Raw genomic sequence first — 16,268 nt, 5'->3', positions numbered from 1 at the left:
GCCTAATAAACTTTGCCGTTTGTTACATTAATGTTAATAAAATAAATAAAATCAGTCTGAATCGAACTGTGAGGTACTTAATGTTTCCCACCACTGGAGATGATTATATTGGTAACTAAGCTTGCTATGATATGTGATAATACCAGTTATGAGGGAAGATACCGGTATTGAATTTTATATTGTTTGTTAATTTACTGCATCTGAAGCTAAATATTGTAAATTAAATGGGCAAAATCAGCAACAGCATCCTCACTTGTTTATGTAAAGGACCCAAGAAGACCCTGAAATCCACTGATAGCCTGTCCTGCTCTTTTTTACAGACTCAGAACTGGCATTAATGTACAACGATGAATCTGTACTGGAGAACCACCACCTGGCTGTAGGTTTCAAGCTTCTGCATGAGGAGAACTGTGACATCTTTCAGAACCTCACCAAACGGCAACGGCAGAGTCTGCGCAAGCTGGTCATCGACATGGTTAGACCCTGATTGCACTGCACTGAACCTCAGTTTTTTTGTATTCCTGAGGGTCAACATTTTTAATGAACACTTTCATTTCCTTGTCTTCTCAGGTTCTGGCAACAGACATGTCAAAGCATATGAGCTTGCTGGCAGATCTAAAGACAATGGTTGAGACCAAGAAAGTGACAAGTTCAGGTGTGCTGATGCTGGACCATTATAATGACCGAATACAGGTATGTGTCTTTATCATACAACAAAACAGTTCAAAACTATGACATGAGTCTGTAAGTGCAGACTAGAAAAAAAAATACAGACTACTTAGTCACAGGTGTGTACTGTATGTGTGTACAGGTCCTGAGGAACATGGTGCACTGTGCTGACCTTAGTAACCCAACCAAGCCCCTGGCCGTGTACAGGCAGTGGACTGAGCGTATTATGGAGGAATTCTTCCGGCAGGGTGATAAAGAGCGAGAGCGTGGGATGGAAATCAGCCCCATGTGTGACAAACACACTGCATCCGTGGAAAAAAGTCAGGTACACATATAAGCACCCACACAAACATACATTCTCAACCTTCTGGCATAAACTGCTCCTTAACTATCTCTCTACATGCTGGGTTTCCTTTTTCAGGTGGGATTTATTGATTATATTGTGCATCCCCTGTGGGAGACCTGGGGGGACCTGGTCCACCCTGATGCTCAGGAAATTTTGGACACCCTTGAGGACAACCGGGACTGGTACCAAAGCACCATTCCCCAGAGCCCATCGCCACCGCCGGACGGCCCAGATAATGAGCTTGAATCCTGCACAAACAAATTCCAGTTTGAGCTCACCCTGGAGGGAGAACCAGGACAGGACAGCGCTCCCAGTCATAACCACATAGACAGCCGTGGTCAAGAGGCAAAGAAAGAAGACGAGGAGGCAGATGAAGCTGAGGAGGATGAGATAGAGGAAAAAATGGAGGATGGCGAGGAAGTGACAGAGGTAGTGGTTGAGAGGTCGGGACCGAGGCGACTGCAGGTTCAGTCAGTAGTCGAGGAGGAAGACGAGAGACAGTCTGATGAGAGCCCCGTGGAGGAGACGGAGGAGGAGGAGAAGTCTTCCTCTCCTAATGATGACACGTAATACTCGAGACTCAAGGAACAGCTGTCTGGCCCAGGGGGCTAAGTAGGGGCCATCCTTCAAAAACTCTGTCCCTATTCCGCTCACATAGGACTCTTCTGTTTCTGCTAGCTAGACCATGAACAGAATACGTCTTGTGTACCAATCCAATAAGACATTTGATTTTATTTTTCAAAAAGGGAACAAAATAATATAGATATCATAGAAGTATTGAACACAACAACTGTAGATTTGGAGTGTGAGCTGGAGTCCGTCCAGCAGCAGCGAGGGTGAGGTTTGACAGAAAAGCATAACAGAATTGCGGTGGGGTTTGTAAAGGGCCATTACGTCAGTGTAGCACTCTGGAATTTCTACACATACGCATACACACATTCACAGACGTACATGAATTATAACCTAAAATAACAATACCACACAGTACGTGCAAACACACGGCTGTGTGTCTGTGTATGTGTTCGGGGGGGCTTGGATCTGAAAGGAATCTCTTTGGGAAAAAGCCATCATAAAAAGGAGCATCAGTGTCAATAATCTGTTTTTAAAGCATTCTAACAACGACTTGAATCCTCAGAATTCGCATGCTGAGTGAAATCTGAGACTCTTTTTCAATTTCTGTCATAGAGAGAACACAGTTGCATCTGCCGGGAGAAAATAAGATAACGTCTGCTGTCCAGAAGACTGTGGAGGGATGAGTATGTCGGAAATGATTTGTTAGTGGGTCCCACCCCCTCTTACCCTTTACCCAGGAGTGCTACCAGTGGAAGATGGCCGTGTGCCTTTCTGAACCACCAGCTTCAACTTTGGAGCTGTTGTGAAGCAATGCATCGTGGGACAGGAGTGTCTGCTTTCATCTTCATTTTTGATTGTCTCTTTCTCTTTTTAAGCAATCTATCTCCATCGAATATGGTTCGTCCAGCATGGAGCATTCGCATTGTCTTTGTGATAGTTCCTGCTCTCATCTGTCAGTCTTCCTCGGGTCGCTTTCAAGCCTACCGAGCATTTAGGGCGTACATTAGATTTATCACCATCACTGCTTACGAACTGCCCTCACTTTCCATGTGAATAATTAATGATAGTCACTTTCTGAGGATAAGCCATGTGACGCTTTGAAACATATGTTTTGCCTTCTTTTTGTTTTGTTTTGTTATATCCATTCCTGCCAAGTTTGTAAAAGCAACAGTCTCCTCAACTGCAGGACACATTCGCACAGACTCTCTCACCTTCACCCACTCATGCTGGTAATGCATTCTCTACACCACAACACACTAAGTTATGTATTGCCAAAGGAATGAGTGCGTAACTGATAAGTTGGAGGAGCCTCGATCGGTGGCTAGAACAGAGGATGGGGAGAGAAGCTGATGCATATCTGAGAGAGAAAGGCGTTGGTGGTTAGATGTTGGAAAGACATGCAGCCATATTGAGTTTGATGCTTTTTTGCCTTAATGTCAACTGTAGGGTTTCTACCTGTCATTTTGTGGAATAATAAGATGTTGGCATTAGATCCCAGATTATTTGTTTCATGTCTTATATGCCTTCCTAAATGTCTGTGAATACACAATAGCTCCATCTGGAGGTGTAGGGTATTTTTTCTGCATGGCAAAGTGACTATAATGGAGTACAGACAGAGAAAGCAGGTCATACCATTAAACAAAACTGTTGCTTTAATGTATTTCATGTCCAGCATCTTTTAGTGATTTCTGTTTGACTTTTCACCAACGTTTAAAGGGAGACAGAGAGAGATAGAATGAAGAGAATGAATGAGAGTGAGTTCTCAGGTTGATGTTAGATTTGCAATATTGCCTCTCTCCTCTCTCAGAATTTGTTTTGGTTTTAGTTCAGTTGAGTGAATCAATTGTTTTTATATTGTGAGCATCCCTCTTGAAATAAGATGGCAAGCTAGTTTCTGCTGGTCAGTAGCTTAGCTTTACACAAGCCTGTTCCCATCAGAGCAGTAACTCGAGGTCATACCAGTACGTGTGTGATAACTGTACTTGTCTGTGACAGGATTAGAGGATGTCACGGTGTAAGTTTTCATTTGGCGGACCACCGGAGGAAAGGCAGAGGTTACACGATCGGATGGGGCGATTCCCATATACATTTGCCTGTCTTACCTTAAATTGCTTTGTTGTGTGGCTTTTCGTTAATGTTGTGAGCACTACGCTAACAAATAATATTTGCCATTTTAACACGACACTGTAGCAATTGTTTCTTATTAAGAAATTATTAAAATTAATTCCTTGCTGCCATTCTTTTTGGATATCAAAAGGAAAAACAAGTGTTTTCTTTGAACAGTTTGTGTACAGTTTTTATTTTTGTATCATTCTGGTTTGATGGTTTGGAAATCAAAAAATATAAATAGTAGACGAATCACTGCTTGTTTTGTATATACTGTAATGTTGAATTGTAAATTTGAGATCTCTCAGAATCAGTCACTGTCACAATGAATCACTTTAAGTTGTACTGAACTGTAGTTGAATTGTGGGATTTCATAATTTCATTTCTTTCTCCTGTCATCTCCCTGCCGTTCATTTGGGGGATTTTAGTCAACTTCCCACCACATTTAAATGTGAATATTTGAATTGTATTGGAAAACAGACTAATCATCCATTGTTTCTAAAACTTGTCTTTACCAGCACTTTATTTTTTCTGTAGGAAGCTGTTGTGAGATGGCTGATATCAGGGGAATGGTACAGAGTGTTGTAAAGCATGGCACAGGGTAAGCACTTTAAATGGCTCGGTCCAAACGTGGTCTCTTTGGTCCTCAATGCCATTTTCTGCTAAAGCACTGAGCAACATCAGCTACTCTGTGTCAATAATCTGGACTGCAATGGCTTTTAATAGGGTTTTTAAATACTTCTGTGAGGTTAATGACCAAGAGACAGTCAGAAAGATGACGAGGCTTAATCGGAGAGCAGTTTTTCTTTGTACTTTGAAGTCATGCCTCATGAGACTCTCCAATGAAATTATTCTCTGGGCTTTAAATAATATGTTTCTTGTTCACAAGTTATGGTAATAATATAAATGAAAAAGAAAACACAGGAAAATGATTGTAATATTTGTACATTATATTGCTGTAATGTGTATAATGTGTCCAAGTTATTTTATATTATATTATTTTTATGAAAGGTTTTCCTCTGAGAGAACTAAGTTGTCATTTTGTGAATAAAATGCATTTAATAAGCAAACAGCTATATATATATAAAAAAACAACAAATATATAAATATATACCAGTATATTTTTTCTTTCACTGTTCAGTACTGTAAAGTGTGTTGAAAATACAAATAAAGGACGATTTTTCTAATAAATGCAATATCTGTATTTTAATATTTTTTTTCCATCTGCAGTCTCACAACTGCAACATGTAATCAGGCTGATTTCTGTGTATGATCACTACACACCTCATGACAGCAAACACTGAAAATATTTTGCATCATCTGTTTAGAGAATGAAGTGGTATTTAGCAAATTTTAGTGTTTGCTAAATGATTAAATGTTAAATGTAAAATAGTAGTTGATATATAGAGAGAGTTACAGTCAGAGAGTGACACTTTACTGACCCCTACAGACAAAAAGGTTTCCAGTAAAACAAAATTGTTGAATTACTGCTGTATTATTGTTAGAAACAGAAGTAGTTTTTTTTTTTTATTATTTATTATTTTTAGTTGCTTAATAATTTATACACTCTGAACCTGTCCTATATAGGACCTGTGATATTTTTGTTTTCATTTCAAATAAAACAGTTTCTATATATTTAAGTATAAAATATTAATTAAAGTGTAAGTGTTAATAACCCATTTAAGGCATGATCTCACTGTTTAACTATTTGAGAATAGGAAAATGTATTTAAACTAAAGGTAGGGGGCAGAGTTGTGTCACCAACTTCACCGGAGCTTGCATTTCTATGTTTCGTTTTTGTAAGATGCTCTTTACAATGATAATATATAGTTTAAATGTTTGGTAACAGAATAACATCCAGTATTTTCTCTTGTGGTAAATCTCTCACCCGCATGTATCGTCGTTTCATCCTCATGACCTCCTCTTATCTTTTGACCTGGCTGTGTTAAAGCAAATATTCAGTCGATTAATCATCATACAGTGCTGCTGAAACCATTCATAATAACGTCTGTTATACAGCTACTTTTTGATAACTGTATTTTGTGTTGCATGCAAAGCGTACGTCACGGAACTTTAGACAAAGTTACAATGGAGATTTGTTTAAAGGTATTATAATAGCTGGAGTTTGTTATGGACATTTGGAAATTCAGTTAATATTAGTAGGCTATTTGTCAAAGTTTACTGGCTGCTTACCTGAAGTCCTGAAACTTTGGGTTAAAAAAGTCCTCAGATCAAAATTACCCAAAACATTACTAATTTAAATCCTTACAAACATTTTAAACAACTTTTATGCAGTTAAAATAAGTTTAGCAGAGCGAGTAGCTACAACATAGGCTTGAAGAAAAACCGCGCGCGCGCCTTTCGCACGTCACGTGAACAAATTGTTTTCATTCCAAGCTTTTTAATTAATTATAATTATAACATTATTCCTGTAATAATGATTATGTTTACAATTATATATGCAAAACAGGATTTAATCCTGCCACAATGTTTGAAGGAGCTGATCTGTCAGTGGGCTATTTAAATGCTGGTGCTGGTGCAAAGGACCAAACATGCAGAAATTATAAATAAATAAATAAAATAATTTCATTGGATTAATTAATTAATTAACGAATGAATAAACACTTTTAAAAATAAATATATACTTAAATAAATAAACGACTGAATAAGTACGTTTAAAAATAAATAAATTGAATGAAAATAAACGAAAGAATAAGTAAATAAAAGTTAAATATGAATGAAAAAAATGTCAAAATAAATACAGAAAATACCAAATAAAGGAAAAGAGTAATAAAAAATCAATTCAGCATTAAATTTTATTACAAATGAACTATATTTGTTTTTATCAAGTCATTTTTTTATTTTATTTATCTATGTATTTTTTTTTTTTTTTAATTTCTGCAGGATTGGTTCTCCATAGGTGGGACGCTTCTGTTTAAATATATGGTAACTGATTTATTATTAAGCGTATCATAATTTTTTTGCAAAAGCAAGCCGTTTTTTATGACTGCATTACCCACAATGACGCATTCCTCCACCAACTTGAATCCACCAATCACATGAGAACACCGCTCATCCTGGTGACGTAACAAACGGCGCAGGAACGCTCTTCGGAAGTGACTGTTTTACAATGACCTTTTTTTAGATTTCTTTGACTAATTATACAAGCGCACGTATAATTAAGGTGGTGTTTATTGTAACGTAATACCTGCTATCGTGACACTGTGTTGTTTGTCACTTCAGATCGGTGAGTATTTGAGTGTGTTCGGCTGGCTGGCTGTGTGTGCGGAAGCCATTTCAGATTGAATTAACGAAGATGATGCGAATAAGACGTTTATAGACGGATTTGTCTGCGACCATCATTTGGATAAAGAATAACGTAATTCGTTTAGCTTCTTGTAAACCTTTGGTATGACGTGTACTTATGAAAGGATTAGATGTAAGTTACTGTGATGTTCATTTGGACAATGCGCTGTGCCTTCATGTTGCTCCAAGGTCTCGGCGCCTCTAGTGGGAGTTTGCGTGTGCCCCTGCTTTTCCTGAGGCATCATGACCTGCCTGCACCTGCTGTTGACTTTGGTCTTTGCTGTCAGCTTGGGGACACCTGTGGAGATTCAGCGGCCACGAGGAGTGCCCCTGACAAGTAAAGTCATATATCATTTATTGCATACTCTGCATTAAACCTGGACTGGTTTCTCTACACATTCTGGTCTGACTGGCTTAACTCATATTTTGTCTAAATAAATAAAGAGAAACAGTTTTATGAGGAGAGCAAGCCTTTCACCTGTCTCGATGGATCCCGGACTATTCCCTTTGACCGAGTGAATGATGACTACTGTGACTGCAAGGATGGTTCAGATGAGCCAGGTACTTCTTTTGGTTTAGAATTTAAGATGGATTATCTTGCCAGTCTTTAATCGAAAGCTTCTCCCCTCAGATTTATATTCAAAGTCATTTAGCAGTGAAATGGTTTCCTGAAAGGTCTGCTTAGTTTTTACATTAGAAGGGTTACTCAACCTCATGTTATTTCAAACCATAAAACATTTGTTCCTCTTCAAAACACTAAAGAAAAACATAGAGCGATTTCTATTCTTTCTTTGAAAATTCATGCTGCCGAAACTTTGAAGTTTCAGAAAGCTCATAAATGCATTGTAAAAGTAAAGGTTTAATAAAAATCTTCTAAAGAGACTTAATCACTTTATATGATGAGTAGATTTAATTTAGGCTTTTTTTCACATATAAACATTGATCAACACTGATGTAAGTGTACTGTGTATATTTATTAAGTATATATAAATACACACACATACAGTATATATTTTGAAAATATTTACATGTAAATAGACTTATATTGATATTCTTATATTATATATATATATATACATATATTTAATGTAAACAGCATTTTTCTTAAATATATACGTGTTTGTATTTATATATGCATAATAAATATACACAGTATACACGTTATGTAAACCGAAGCTTTTATTTTGACAGCTTTATAACTATATATGTTTGATATACATGTGTATATAAAGCACATCAAATATGGTAAACGGAAGCTTTGAGATGCTTGCGTGACACTCATGAACAAAACTGTGTTTGTGCTATAAGAAAAATGTGCTAAAAAAACCCAGAACAAATAAGGGCTAAATATCTGTATACATATATATAAATAATAATAAAAAATCAATCCTGCATGGTTTCCTTTCTTGCATGAAACACAAAAGAAGACATCTAAAAGAATACAAAAGCTGCCCTTTTTCATTCAGTCAGTGGAAGTGAATGAAGAGCATGACTTCATTGTGTTGAACTGAACTGCTTGGGCCTGTACTTTAGTAAACAGCTTCAGTGAGAGAAAGACCTGAGGTTGAGTACAACAGAGCTCAGAATTGTAATATTTTGTGCGAACTGTCTCAAGTCCATGAAAGTGCTGATGCAGTATAGTTTGGCATCGTGCATGACGGTGGTTTATGTCTGTCCTCAGGCACCGCTGCTTGTCCGAATGGCAGCTTCCACTGCACCAATGCTGGCTACAGGCCCATGTTTATCCCATCCTCCCGTATTAATGATGGCATCTGTGGTAAGATGACTCTGCATTTGGACATTTCTCCTCAGCAGTGTTCGGTGAATGGAATGGTATTGCATTTGAAATCTTTCCTCTCCACAGACTGCTGCGATACTACTGATGAGTACAACAGCGGAGCCAAATGTGAAAATACCTGCAAGTGAGTTCTGATCCAAATGTAATCGCTTTCCAGGGAAAAGCACATTAACAGCCGTTTACACATGACACATCCTTGTGCTCCATTGCATACATGTTCACCAAACAGATGTCTTCGGTCATTGTGATGCATCTCAATATTGCACTAAGATGTGCTAAGTTAAAACAAATGTCAGTTTTAATCATCTTGACTGTGTGAATTAGCAGTCTATGGAAGTTAATATCCTAAATAACGCACTTTCTAGCTGTTTAAATGTGATGTTTTATTTATTTTTTTATTGTAGGAATGTTAAATAACATAAAAAATAAATGCAATACACATTTGTTTTTATGAGAACAAAGATCTGTGAGAAAATATCTCATCGTTTTACTTTCCATTTTTACTTATGATGCAAAGGCTATAAGCACATCGAAATATGAGAGATTTGTTTGGTTCTTAGGGAACTAGGACGTAAAGAGCGGGAAGTTTTGCAGAAGATGGCTGAGATCACCAAAGAGGGCTTTCTCCTGAAACAGCAGCTCATTGAGGAAGCCAAGAAAGGACGAGAAGAAAAGCAGGTGAGATTTGCTTTGTGTAAACCCACACATCAATCTGAGATGTCAAAATGCTTCTGTTTCGTATTTTATTACCGATTATACAGTTTGTTCAGCTGGTAGTGTTGACTTAGAGAATGTCAGTTTTCAAACATGATGAAATGCTGCAGTCATATTTGCTTTGCTTTTTTTGTTGTTGTTTTTTTTGACTCACTTGCAACAGAAATCATCCAGTTCCCACACTGAACAATTGCTTGTATACGCTGCACTTTTAAAAAGCCGTATTTTGTCAGTGAGGTTTGGTAAATGTAAAATGCTTTCTCTTTTGTAGGGTAAAGTGACTGATATGCAGGAAAATAAGAAACAGCTCGAGGAGAAAGTTGAAGCGCTGAGGACAGTGAAAGAGGCAGCAGAGCAGCCTGAGAAGGAAGCTAAAGAGCGCCACCTCAAGGCCTGGGAAGGTGAGTGCAGCTGCAAATGTATATCTCTTTAAGCCATATGAAAATTTACTTATAGTGTTTAATTTGCAGGCTGGCTCATTTCATCAATGGTTTGGCATTAATGTAGATCTAATCTGTTTTTTAATTCCATTCCAGAACAAAAGGCAGCTATTCGCTTGGAGAAGGACAAAGCCAAAATGGCAGAAGCCTTTTTGGAGCTGGATGACAATTCAGATGGCTTGTAAGTGCCAATAATTATATATTTTGTTTCTCTTTCTCTCTCTGATTGTGCATATAGCTAGAGAATGAATATAAACTGGCGTGGTGTCTCTGTGTCAGTGTGTCTGTTTCTGAGCTCCAGTCTCATGCTGAATTGGACCCAGATGCTGATGGCACACTTACTGAAACTGAGGTCCAGGTATGTTTGTATTTAATCATTTCTCAGTCAAAATGTGCTACGTATCAGTGAGTGAACTGCCACTCATTTAGATGTCTGCTTTGTGATTTATTCAGGGACTGATGGGAGGAGCTGCGCAGGTGGACACGTCAACATTTGAGAGTGTTTGGACCAACATTAAAGACAAGTACCACTCAGAGGTTAGTAGAAAAGAAGCAGACATGTCACGTTTAATGACTTTTGAGGTTGTTCTTGGTAAGTTTGGTAGCACTTTGTGTCGTATTAATTTTCTTTAAAACAATCAAGACGCAAATAATCAAAGTGATAAAGCTTAGATAAACTGTAACAAAAATTACCATTGAAAATGAAAACATTAAGTATGACAAGTAGCCATTTAACTGCATTTTGTAATTGCTTAATTTATTATAGAAGGCTTATTTTTTTTAGATAATATTAATTTTAACTTGACTAACCATACATAACATAATTTATACATGCATCTCTGCTGTGCATGATATTCCATATAATTAAAAAATTAAATAATCTCATTCTGTTTCCTCTTTTTTTTTTTTTTTTTTAATTAGCTCAACAACCTAGTTACCAATGTTAGTTATTTACGCTACCTTTAAAAACTTTGGGATTATTGCGAAATAATTTTCTTATCCTCACCAATTATTCATTTATTTGATTAATAATACATTAAAAAGAGCAAAGTCTCTTATGCTCACCAAGGTTGCATTTATTTGATAAATAATACATTAAAAAGAGTAATATTGTGGAATAGTATTGCAATTAAAACTTACTGTTTTCTACATCACTGTGTTTTAAATTTGAGTTCATACCTGTGATGGCAAAGCTGAATTTATTTATCAGCATTTATTTGAAATGTAAATCTTTTGTAACAATGTAAGAGTAGTGTAGTTAGTTATTTTGTACTTTTAATTGTCTTTTTTATTTGATAACTTGTCTTGCATTGTTATGAGTACTTGATACAATAATAAAAGCACCCAAATTTTACTCAAACTCAATAGCCTCCGTTCTCTCTCAGTCCCAGCCTGAGGAACCTGCCCCAGTGGAAACGCCTCCAGATGAAGTGAAAGAACCAGCTGTAGACAATGACTCAGAGCCATACCCAGAAGATGACATCTCAGAGGAAGACGACGAGGATGAGGATGATGAAGATGATTATCATGAAGACGATGATAAGGTGAGAGTGTATATCATACAGAAAACCTGAGCAAGCATTAACTTCAGTGATGTTTAGATCCGCAGTGACATTTTGATTCTTCTATTAACACTTCTCCGCTTGACATTTAAAGTCTTTAACCTTTAACTCATGTCCTAAGGCTTAATGGCAAAGGGCTTACCACATAGTGTGCTATAACTCATGCTCACCGTACTGTGCAGGTGTAAAAATGATATCTTTATATAAGCGTGGTTGTGTGTTGTGCAGGCGCCGCCCACCGTTAAGACTCCAGAGAAGAGTCATGAAGATGAGGAAGCCATGCCACCCTATGACCCAGACACCCAGGCCCTCATCGAAGGTTGGCTCTGCTGCCAGTCCTATTCATCAATACGTTTGTACTCATCGAGTTCTTCTTTGTTTTCCTCTGCTAACCAACTGTTCTCTGGTTCACAGCTGCTCAGAAGGCCAGAGATGACTTTGAGGATTCTGAGAAAGCTCTTCGGGAGATGGACGATCAAATCAGGTTTGTTCAATGCTGCTATCTTCCTCGAAAGAAGTTGAGTTTGAAATCAAGTGGGAGTGTAGCAAACTGAAATTCTCATTGGTCAGTGTATGTTTAGATCAGAGTGTGCTGTTTATTTGACTTATGGTTGCATCACTTGCGTCCTTCAGTGCATTTGCAGTGTTCTCTGACGCTGGTGCACGGGGACCCTGCTGCTGAGCACTGTGTTGAGTTTTCCTTTGATTGTGTTGCAGAAATATTGAAAAGGAGCTGTCGTTTGATTTCGGCCCTAATGCTGAGTTCACTTACATGTACAGCCAGTGCTACGAACTTTCCACTAGCGAGTAAGTGAAACCGGCGTTTGTTGTTCTGGAATGATATTTCTGTGCTGTGATTTATTTCTGTGTTCTGTTTGCCTTTAGGTACATCTACAGACTCTGTCCTTTCAACCGGGTTTCACAGAAACCCAAGTATGGGGGCTCAGAGACCAACCTTGGGTAAGAGGCATTGTGGGGAAGGAAAAAAAAAAACAGCTTAAACTAGACCAGGGTGGTTTGAGGTTTTTGGCCACTTTTCAGTTAAAGTATGAAAGAAATTAATACTTTTATTCTGCAAGGATGCATTAAGTTGATCAGAAGCAAAAGTAAAGACTTTTATAGTCTTTTTTATAAAGATTTCAGTGCTGTTTTTTTTTACTTTGTTCATCAAAGAAAAAAAATGTCATGGTTTACATGAATTATTCCAAAATTATTATTATTATTATTATTTTTACATTCATAATCAGAAATGTTTCTCAAGCAGCAAATCAGCATATTAGAATAATTTCTGAATAATCATGTGACTCTGAAGACTGCAGTAATGCTACTGGGGAAAAAACATTTGCATCACAGGAATAAATTGCATTTTAAAATATATAAAAATGGAAAACATTTAAACATTTCTTTCAAATTTTAATAATATTTCACGATATAAATGATTTTATTTAGATCAAATAAATGCAGCCTTTGTCAGAATAAGACACTTCTTGTAAAAAAAAATCTAAACTTTTGAATGGTAGTACAAATATTATTGGTTATTGTTTTTTTTTTAATTTACTGATATTGATTGATATTGGATATTTAACTGTTTATACCTTTTTGTTTTTTGCTGCTATTAAACACTTATTTAAAGTTCATTTTTAAAACACTAATATTTTAATAACTCTTTTAAATGTGATCTTTTTTTGAAAACCTCAAAATGAATATCCTTCTGTCATTCTGTACATTATGATGTTGTAATGCCTCAATGTCTAAATTCACTTCTAGCATTTTTAGATTTAACTTCTTTTTTGTGTGTGTGTGTGTGTGTGTGTGTGTGTGTGTGTGTGTGTGTGTGTGTGTGTGTGTGTTATTTTTCATTTGATTGCCAAGTTTGGGATCTCTAATTTACGGTCTCTGACTCACAGGCACATTCATATCAGAAAACAAGTAAAAGATAAAAATCTTTATTTAGACGGTAGAGATTTTAATATTGATTATGTAGTGGTATGAGTCATATACTTTTTTTTAATTATTATTATTATTATGGTGCATCCATAGCAATCAACTAAACACCTGATTGTTGTTAACAGCTTAAACCTGTTAAGACCAGCAAACCACTGTAGACCTTTTTTTTTTTTTCTCTTCAATATTACATCACTTTATCATCACATTTGCAATATCATGGCGTGAGTGTTTTTGACAGTATTTAATAAGAGATGCTCATGTTCCCAGGATATGGGGAAGTTGGTCAGGGCCTGAAAATAATAAGTACTTGGTGATGAAATACGAGCACGGCACTGGGTGCTGGCAAGGTCCGAACAGATCAACTACAGTAAGTACCGGCTCTTTCATTGCTTCCTCTGTGCCATTCACGCTGGGAGTTTTTCTGCTAAGTGTATCTTTGTGTGGTAGGTGAAGCTGACTTGTGGGAAGGAGACTGTGGTGACCTCGACGTCAGAGCCGAGTCGCTGTGAATACCTAATGGAATTCACCACTCCTGCAGTGTGCCAAGAGCCAGCCAACACTGACCCCTCGCCACACGGCCACGAGGAGCTCTAGACTCCACGCTCTGCTTGTTGATGCATGGTGTGCCACAAAACACATGCAAACTCTATTTTAAATGTCTGAAGCACTCTTAATGGAAAAAAACAAGGCTTCATTTTTCAATTATCATAGGGTCTAAATTGGTTTGACGCATTATTCACACTTTGAATGTAATGAGGTGTGGGTTTTGCCATAGTGATGACAGTTTACTGCATGCTTTCTTAATAGATTCAGTTAGCCTTTATTTAGGTGCAACATTATGAACTTTCTTACTGAAGACAGTTCTGTGTATAATATTGCTTTGTTCCACCAATGAATGCATCAGTAATCAACAACATTTGCATTCTGTTTAATATCAAATTTGGAAAACCTTTAGCTGTCTGGAGCAAGTGTGCATATCTCAAGAATTATATACAGAAGATCTTGTTTTGTTGAGTTGCAGCTTAATCGTCTTTGACTTTATTCAGATTATGATAAGCCTTACTTGCAGTTTTCCTGAAATTAGCTTTTCCATCTATACTGATGCACACTGTGCATTATCATCAATTTATGACCCTAAAGTGCAGTTAATTGTGTATTATGTTCTTCAGAATACATTAATTGTTTGTGTGTGGGGACAAATCAATATTAACTTTTTCCCCTCTCTCTGTCTCTCGTGGTCTGTAGGTTGTTGCTCTGTGGGAACATTAACTTCATTTCCTGTTCGGGCTGTTTAAGAACCTCTTTCATTAGTTGTGAATCAGCTAAATGAGGTTGAAAGTTGGGAGAACATTACGTTTGGTAAACTGTAATGTTTTGTTGTTGTTTTTACTGGGGTAAAATCTGATCTCTTTACATTCCATGGATAATTTTGAAATAAATTCAACAAAAAAATAAAAAATTGTGACTTGTTCAAAAATGTACTCTACTGTCTAGTACATGAACACAGAGTCTGATAGCCCTTTCCCTTTGGCTACGTAAGAAAAACTGCGACAGTTAAGCACTGTTGAAATAAAATCTGCTTCATATTTCAAAAATTGTTGTGGCTTGTTGAAAAAAGACCTTAGTTAATGATACTGATTCAGTATCAGTGCTGGGTAGTAACTGATTACAAGTAAGATGGATTACATAATTAGGTTCCAAAAATGAGTATTAGATTATATTACATTTTAAAATATTTGTAGTCAAACTACAGTTAGGATTATTACATGATTACGTATCAAAAATCATTCATTAATTCCTAAAATAGCCTTCCGCTTGTATACATTCAGAAAGCCTTCCACATTTATAGACAACAAAACAAATAACAACAATATTCAAAAAATCATAAACATTGAGAGGCCACACAGCATTTGAGCACTAGATGTAAAAAATCATACCAATTTTAAGAAGTGTTTTCTCAACATTTTTTTTTCTCCCAAGTTGCATCAACTACGCCTTAGTGTTTGTTTGAATGATCAGGTATTCAACTAAATATTACAATGTCTTTGGAAGGCTTTTGTCTTTCAAACACATTAAATGCACAAACTTGTTATTTCTTATTTTCATGTAATGCAGGAATTCTCTTAACTTTATTTGGTCGCTGAACCTCTTTCACCTAATACGTATATTTACTTATTAGAACCCACTGATATTTTAAATTAAAGGGTTACTCCACCCCAAAATGAAAATCGTGTCATTAATCACTTACCCCCATGTCGTTCCAAACCCGTAAAAGCTTCGCTCATCTTCAGAACACAGAAATGTAATATAATCCTGGATAAAAACCAGGAGGCTTGTGACTGTCCTATTGGCTGCCAAGTAACTTAGACTGTCAGGGTCCAGGAGAGTATGAAAAGCATCGTCAGAATAGTCCATCTGGCATCAGTGATTCAACCGTAACGTTATGAAGCAACAAGAATACTTTTTGTTCGAGAAGAAAACAAAAATAATGACTTTATTGTGTCTCTCCGCATCACCGTAGCACCATTTTGGGAATATATCCGCTGAATGCAAGCAGCGTACGCTCTCCTGTGTCAGCCGTGACACAAGATAAGTTTTTTACGTGTATTTACGTTTTGATTTGAATGAAAGCACGGCTGACACAGAAGAACGTATGCTGTTTGCATTCACTGATGGCAGATGGAGTATTCTGACGTTGCTTTTCATACTTTTCTGGACCTTGACACTGTTATTTATTTGGCAGTCTGTGGGACAGTCACAAGCCTCGTGGTTTTTATCCAAAATATCTTAAATTGTGTTCTGAAGAC

The 16,268-nt window shown here is 36.9% G+C and overlaps 2 protein-coding genes across 5 annotated transcripts in view; both read left to right on the top strand.

Annotated features, from left to right (window-relative positions):
• Positions 1 to 4,885, top strand: part of LOC109110287 (cAMP-specific 3',5'-cyclic phosphodiesterase 4C-like) — a 59,219-nt gene extending 54,334 nt beyond the window's left edge. For both annotated transcript variants that reach the window (XM_042720017.1, XM_019123340.2), the window contains 4 exons: positions 321 to 475; positions 571 to 693; positions 812 to 994; positions 1,091 to 4,885. In XM_042720017.1, the coding sequence (XP_042575951.1) occupies positions 321 to 475; positions 571 to 693; positions 812 to 994; positions 1,091 to 1,585 (956 nt within the window). In that variant the 3' untranslated portion in view covers positions 1,586 to 4,885. The remainder of the gene's footprint in view (positions 1 to 320; positions 476 to 570; positions 694 to 811; positions 995 to 1,090) is intronic.
• A 1,870-nt stretch (positions 4,886 to 6,755) lies between these two features.
• On the top strand, positions 6,756 to 15,056 carry LOC109110670 (glucosidase 2 subunit beta-like). 3 transcript variants are annotated; one of them, XM_042720021.1, is made up of 18 exons: positions 6,756 to 6,941; positions 7,190 to 7,337; positions 7,445 to 7,561; positions 8,682 to 8,777; positions 8,865 to 8,922; positions 9,359 to 9,476; positions 9,784 to 9,913; positions 10,049 to 10,133; positions 10,232 to 10,310; positions 10,406 to 10,489; positions 11,338 to 11,496; positions 11,743 to 11,833; positions 11,929 to 11,998; positions 12,232 to 12,321; positions 12,400 to 12,474; positions 13,729 to 13,828; positions 13,909 to 14,082; positions 14,707 to 15,056. In XM_042720021.1, the coding sequence occupies exons 2-17, from the start codon at positions 7,244 to 7,246 to the stop codon at positions 14,053 to 14,055; spliced, it is 1,593 nt and encodes a 530-aa protein (XP_042575955.1). In that variant the 5' UTR covers positions 6,756 to 6,941; positions 7,190 to 7,243; the 3' UTR covers positions 14,056 to 14,082; positions 14,707 to 15,056. The 3 variants fall into 3 exon arrangements, with proteins under 3 accessions (XP_042575955.1, XP_042575953.1, XP_042575954.1); XM_042720019.1 differs by having other exon boundaries at positions 13,909 to 15,056; XM_042720020.1 differs by having other exon boundaries at positions 6,756 to 7,073; positions 13,909 to 15,056.
• Positions 15,057 to 16,268: the final 1,212 nt, after the last annotated feature.

Source organism: Cyprinus carpio, chromosome B3 (genome assembly GCF_018340385.1).
Source record: "Cyprinus carpio isolate SPL01 chromosome B3, ASM1834038v1, whole genome shotgun sequence".
NCBI classification, from domain to species: domain Eukaryota; kingdom Metazoa; phylum Chordata; class Actinopteri; order Cypriniformes; family Cyprinidae; genus Cyprinus; species Cyprinus carpio.
Note: the sequence above shows the minus strand (reverse complement) of the source record. Positions and strands in the feature narration are given on the sequence as shown.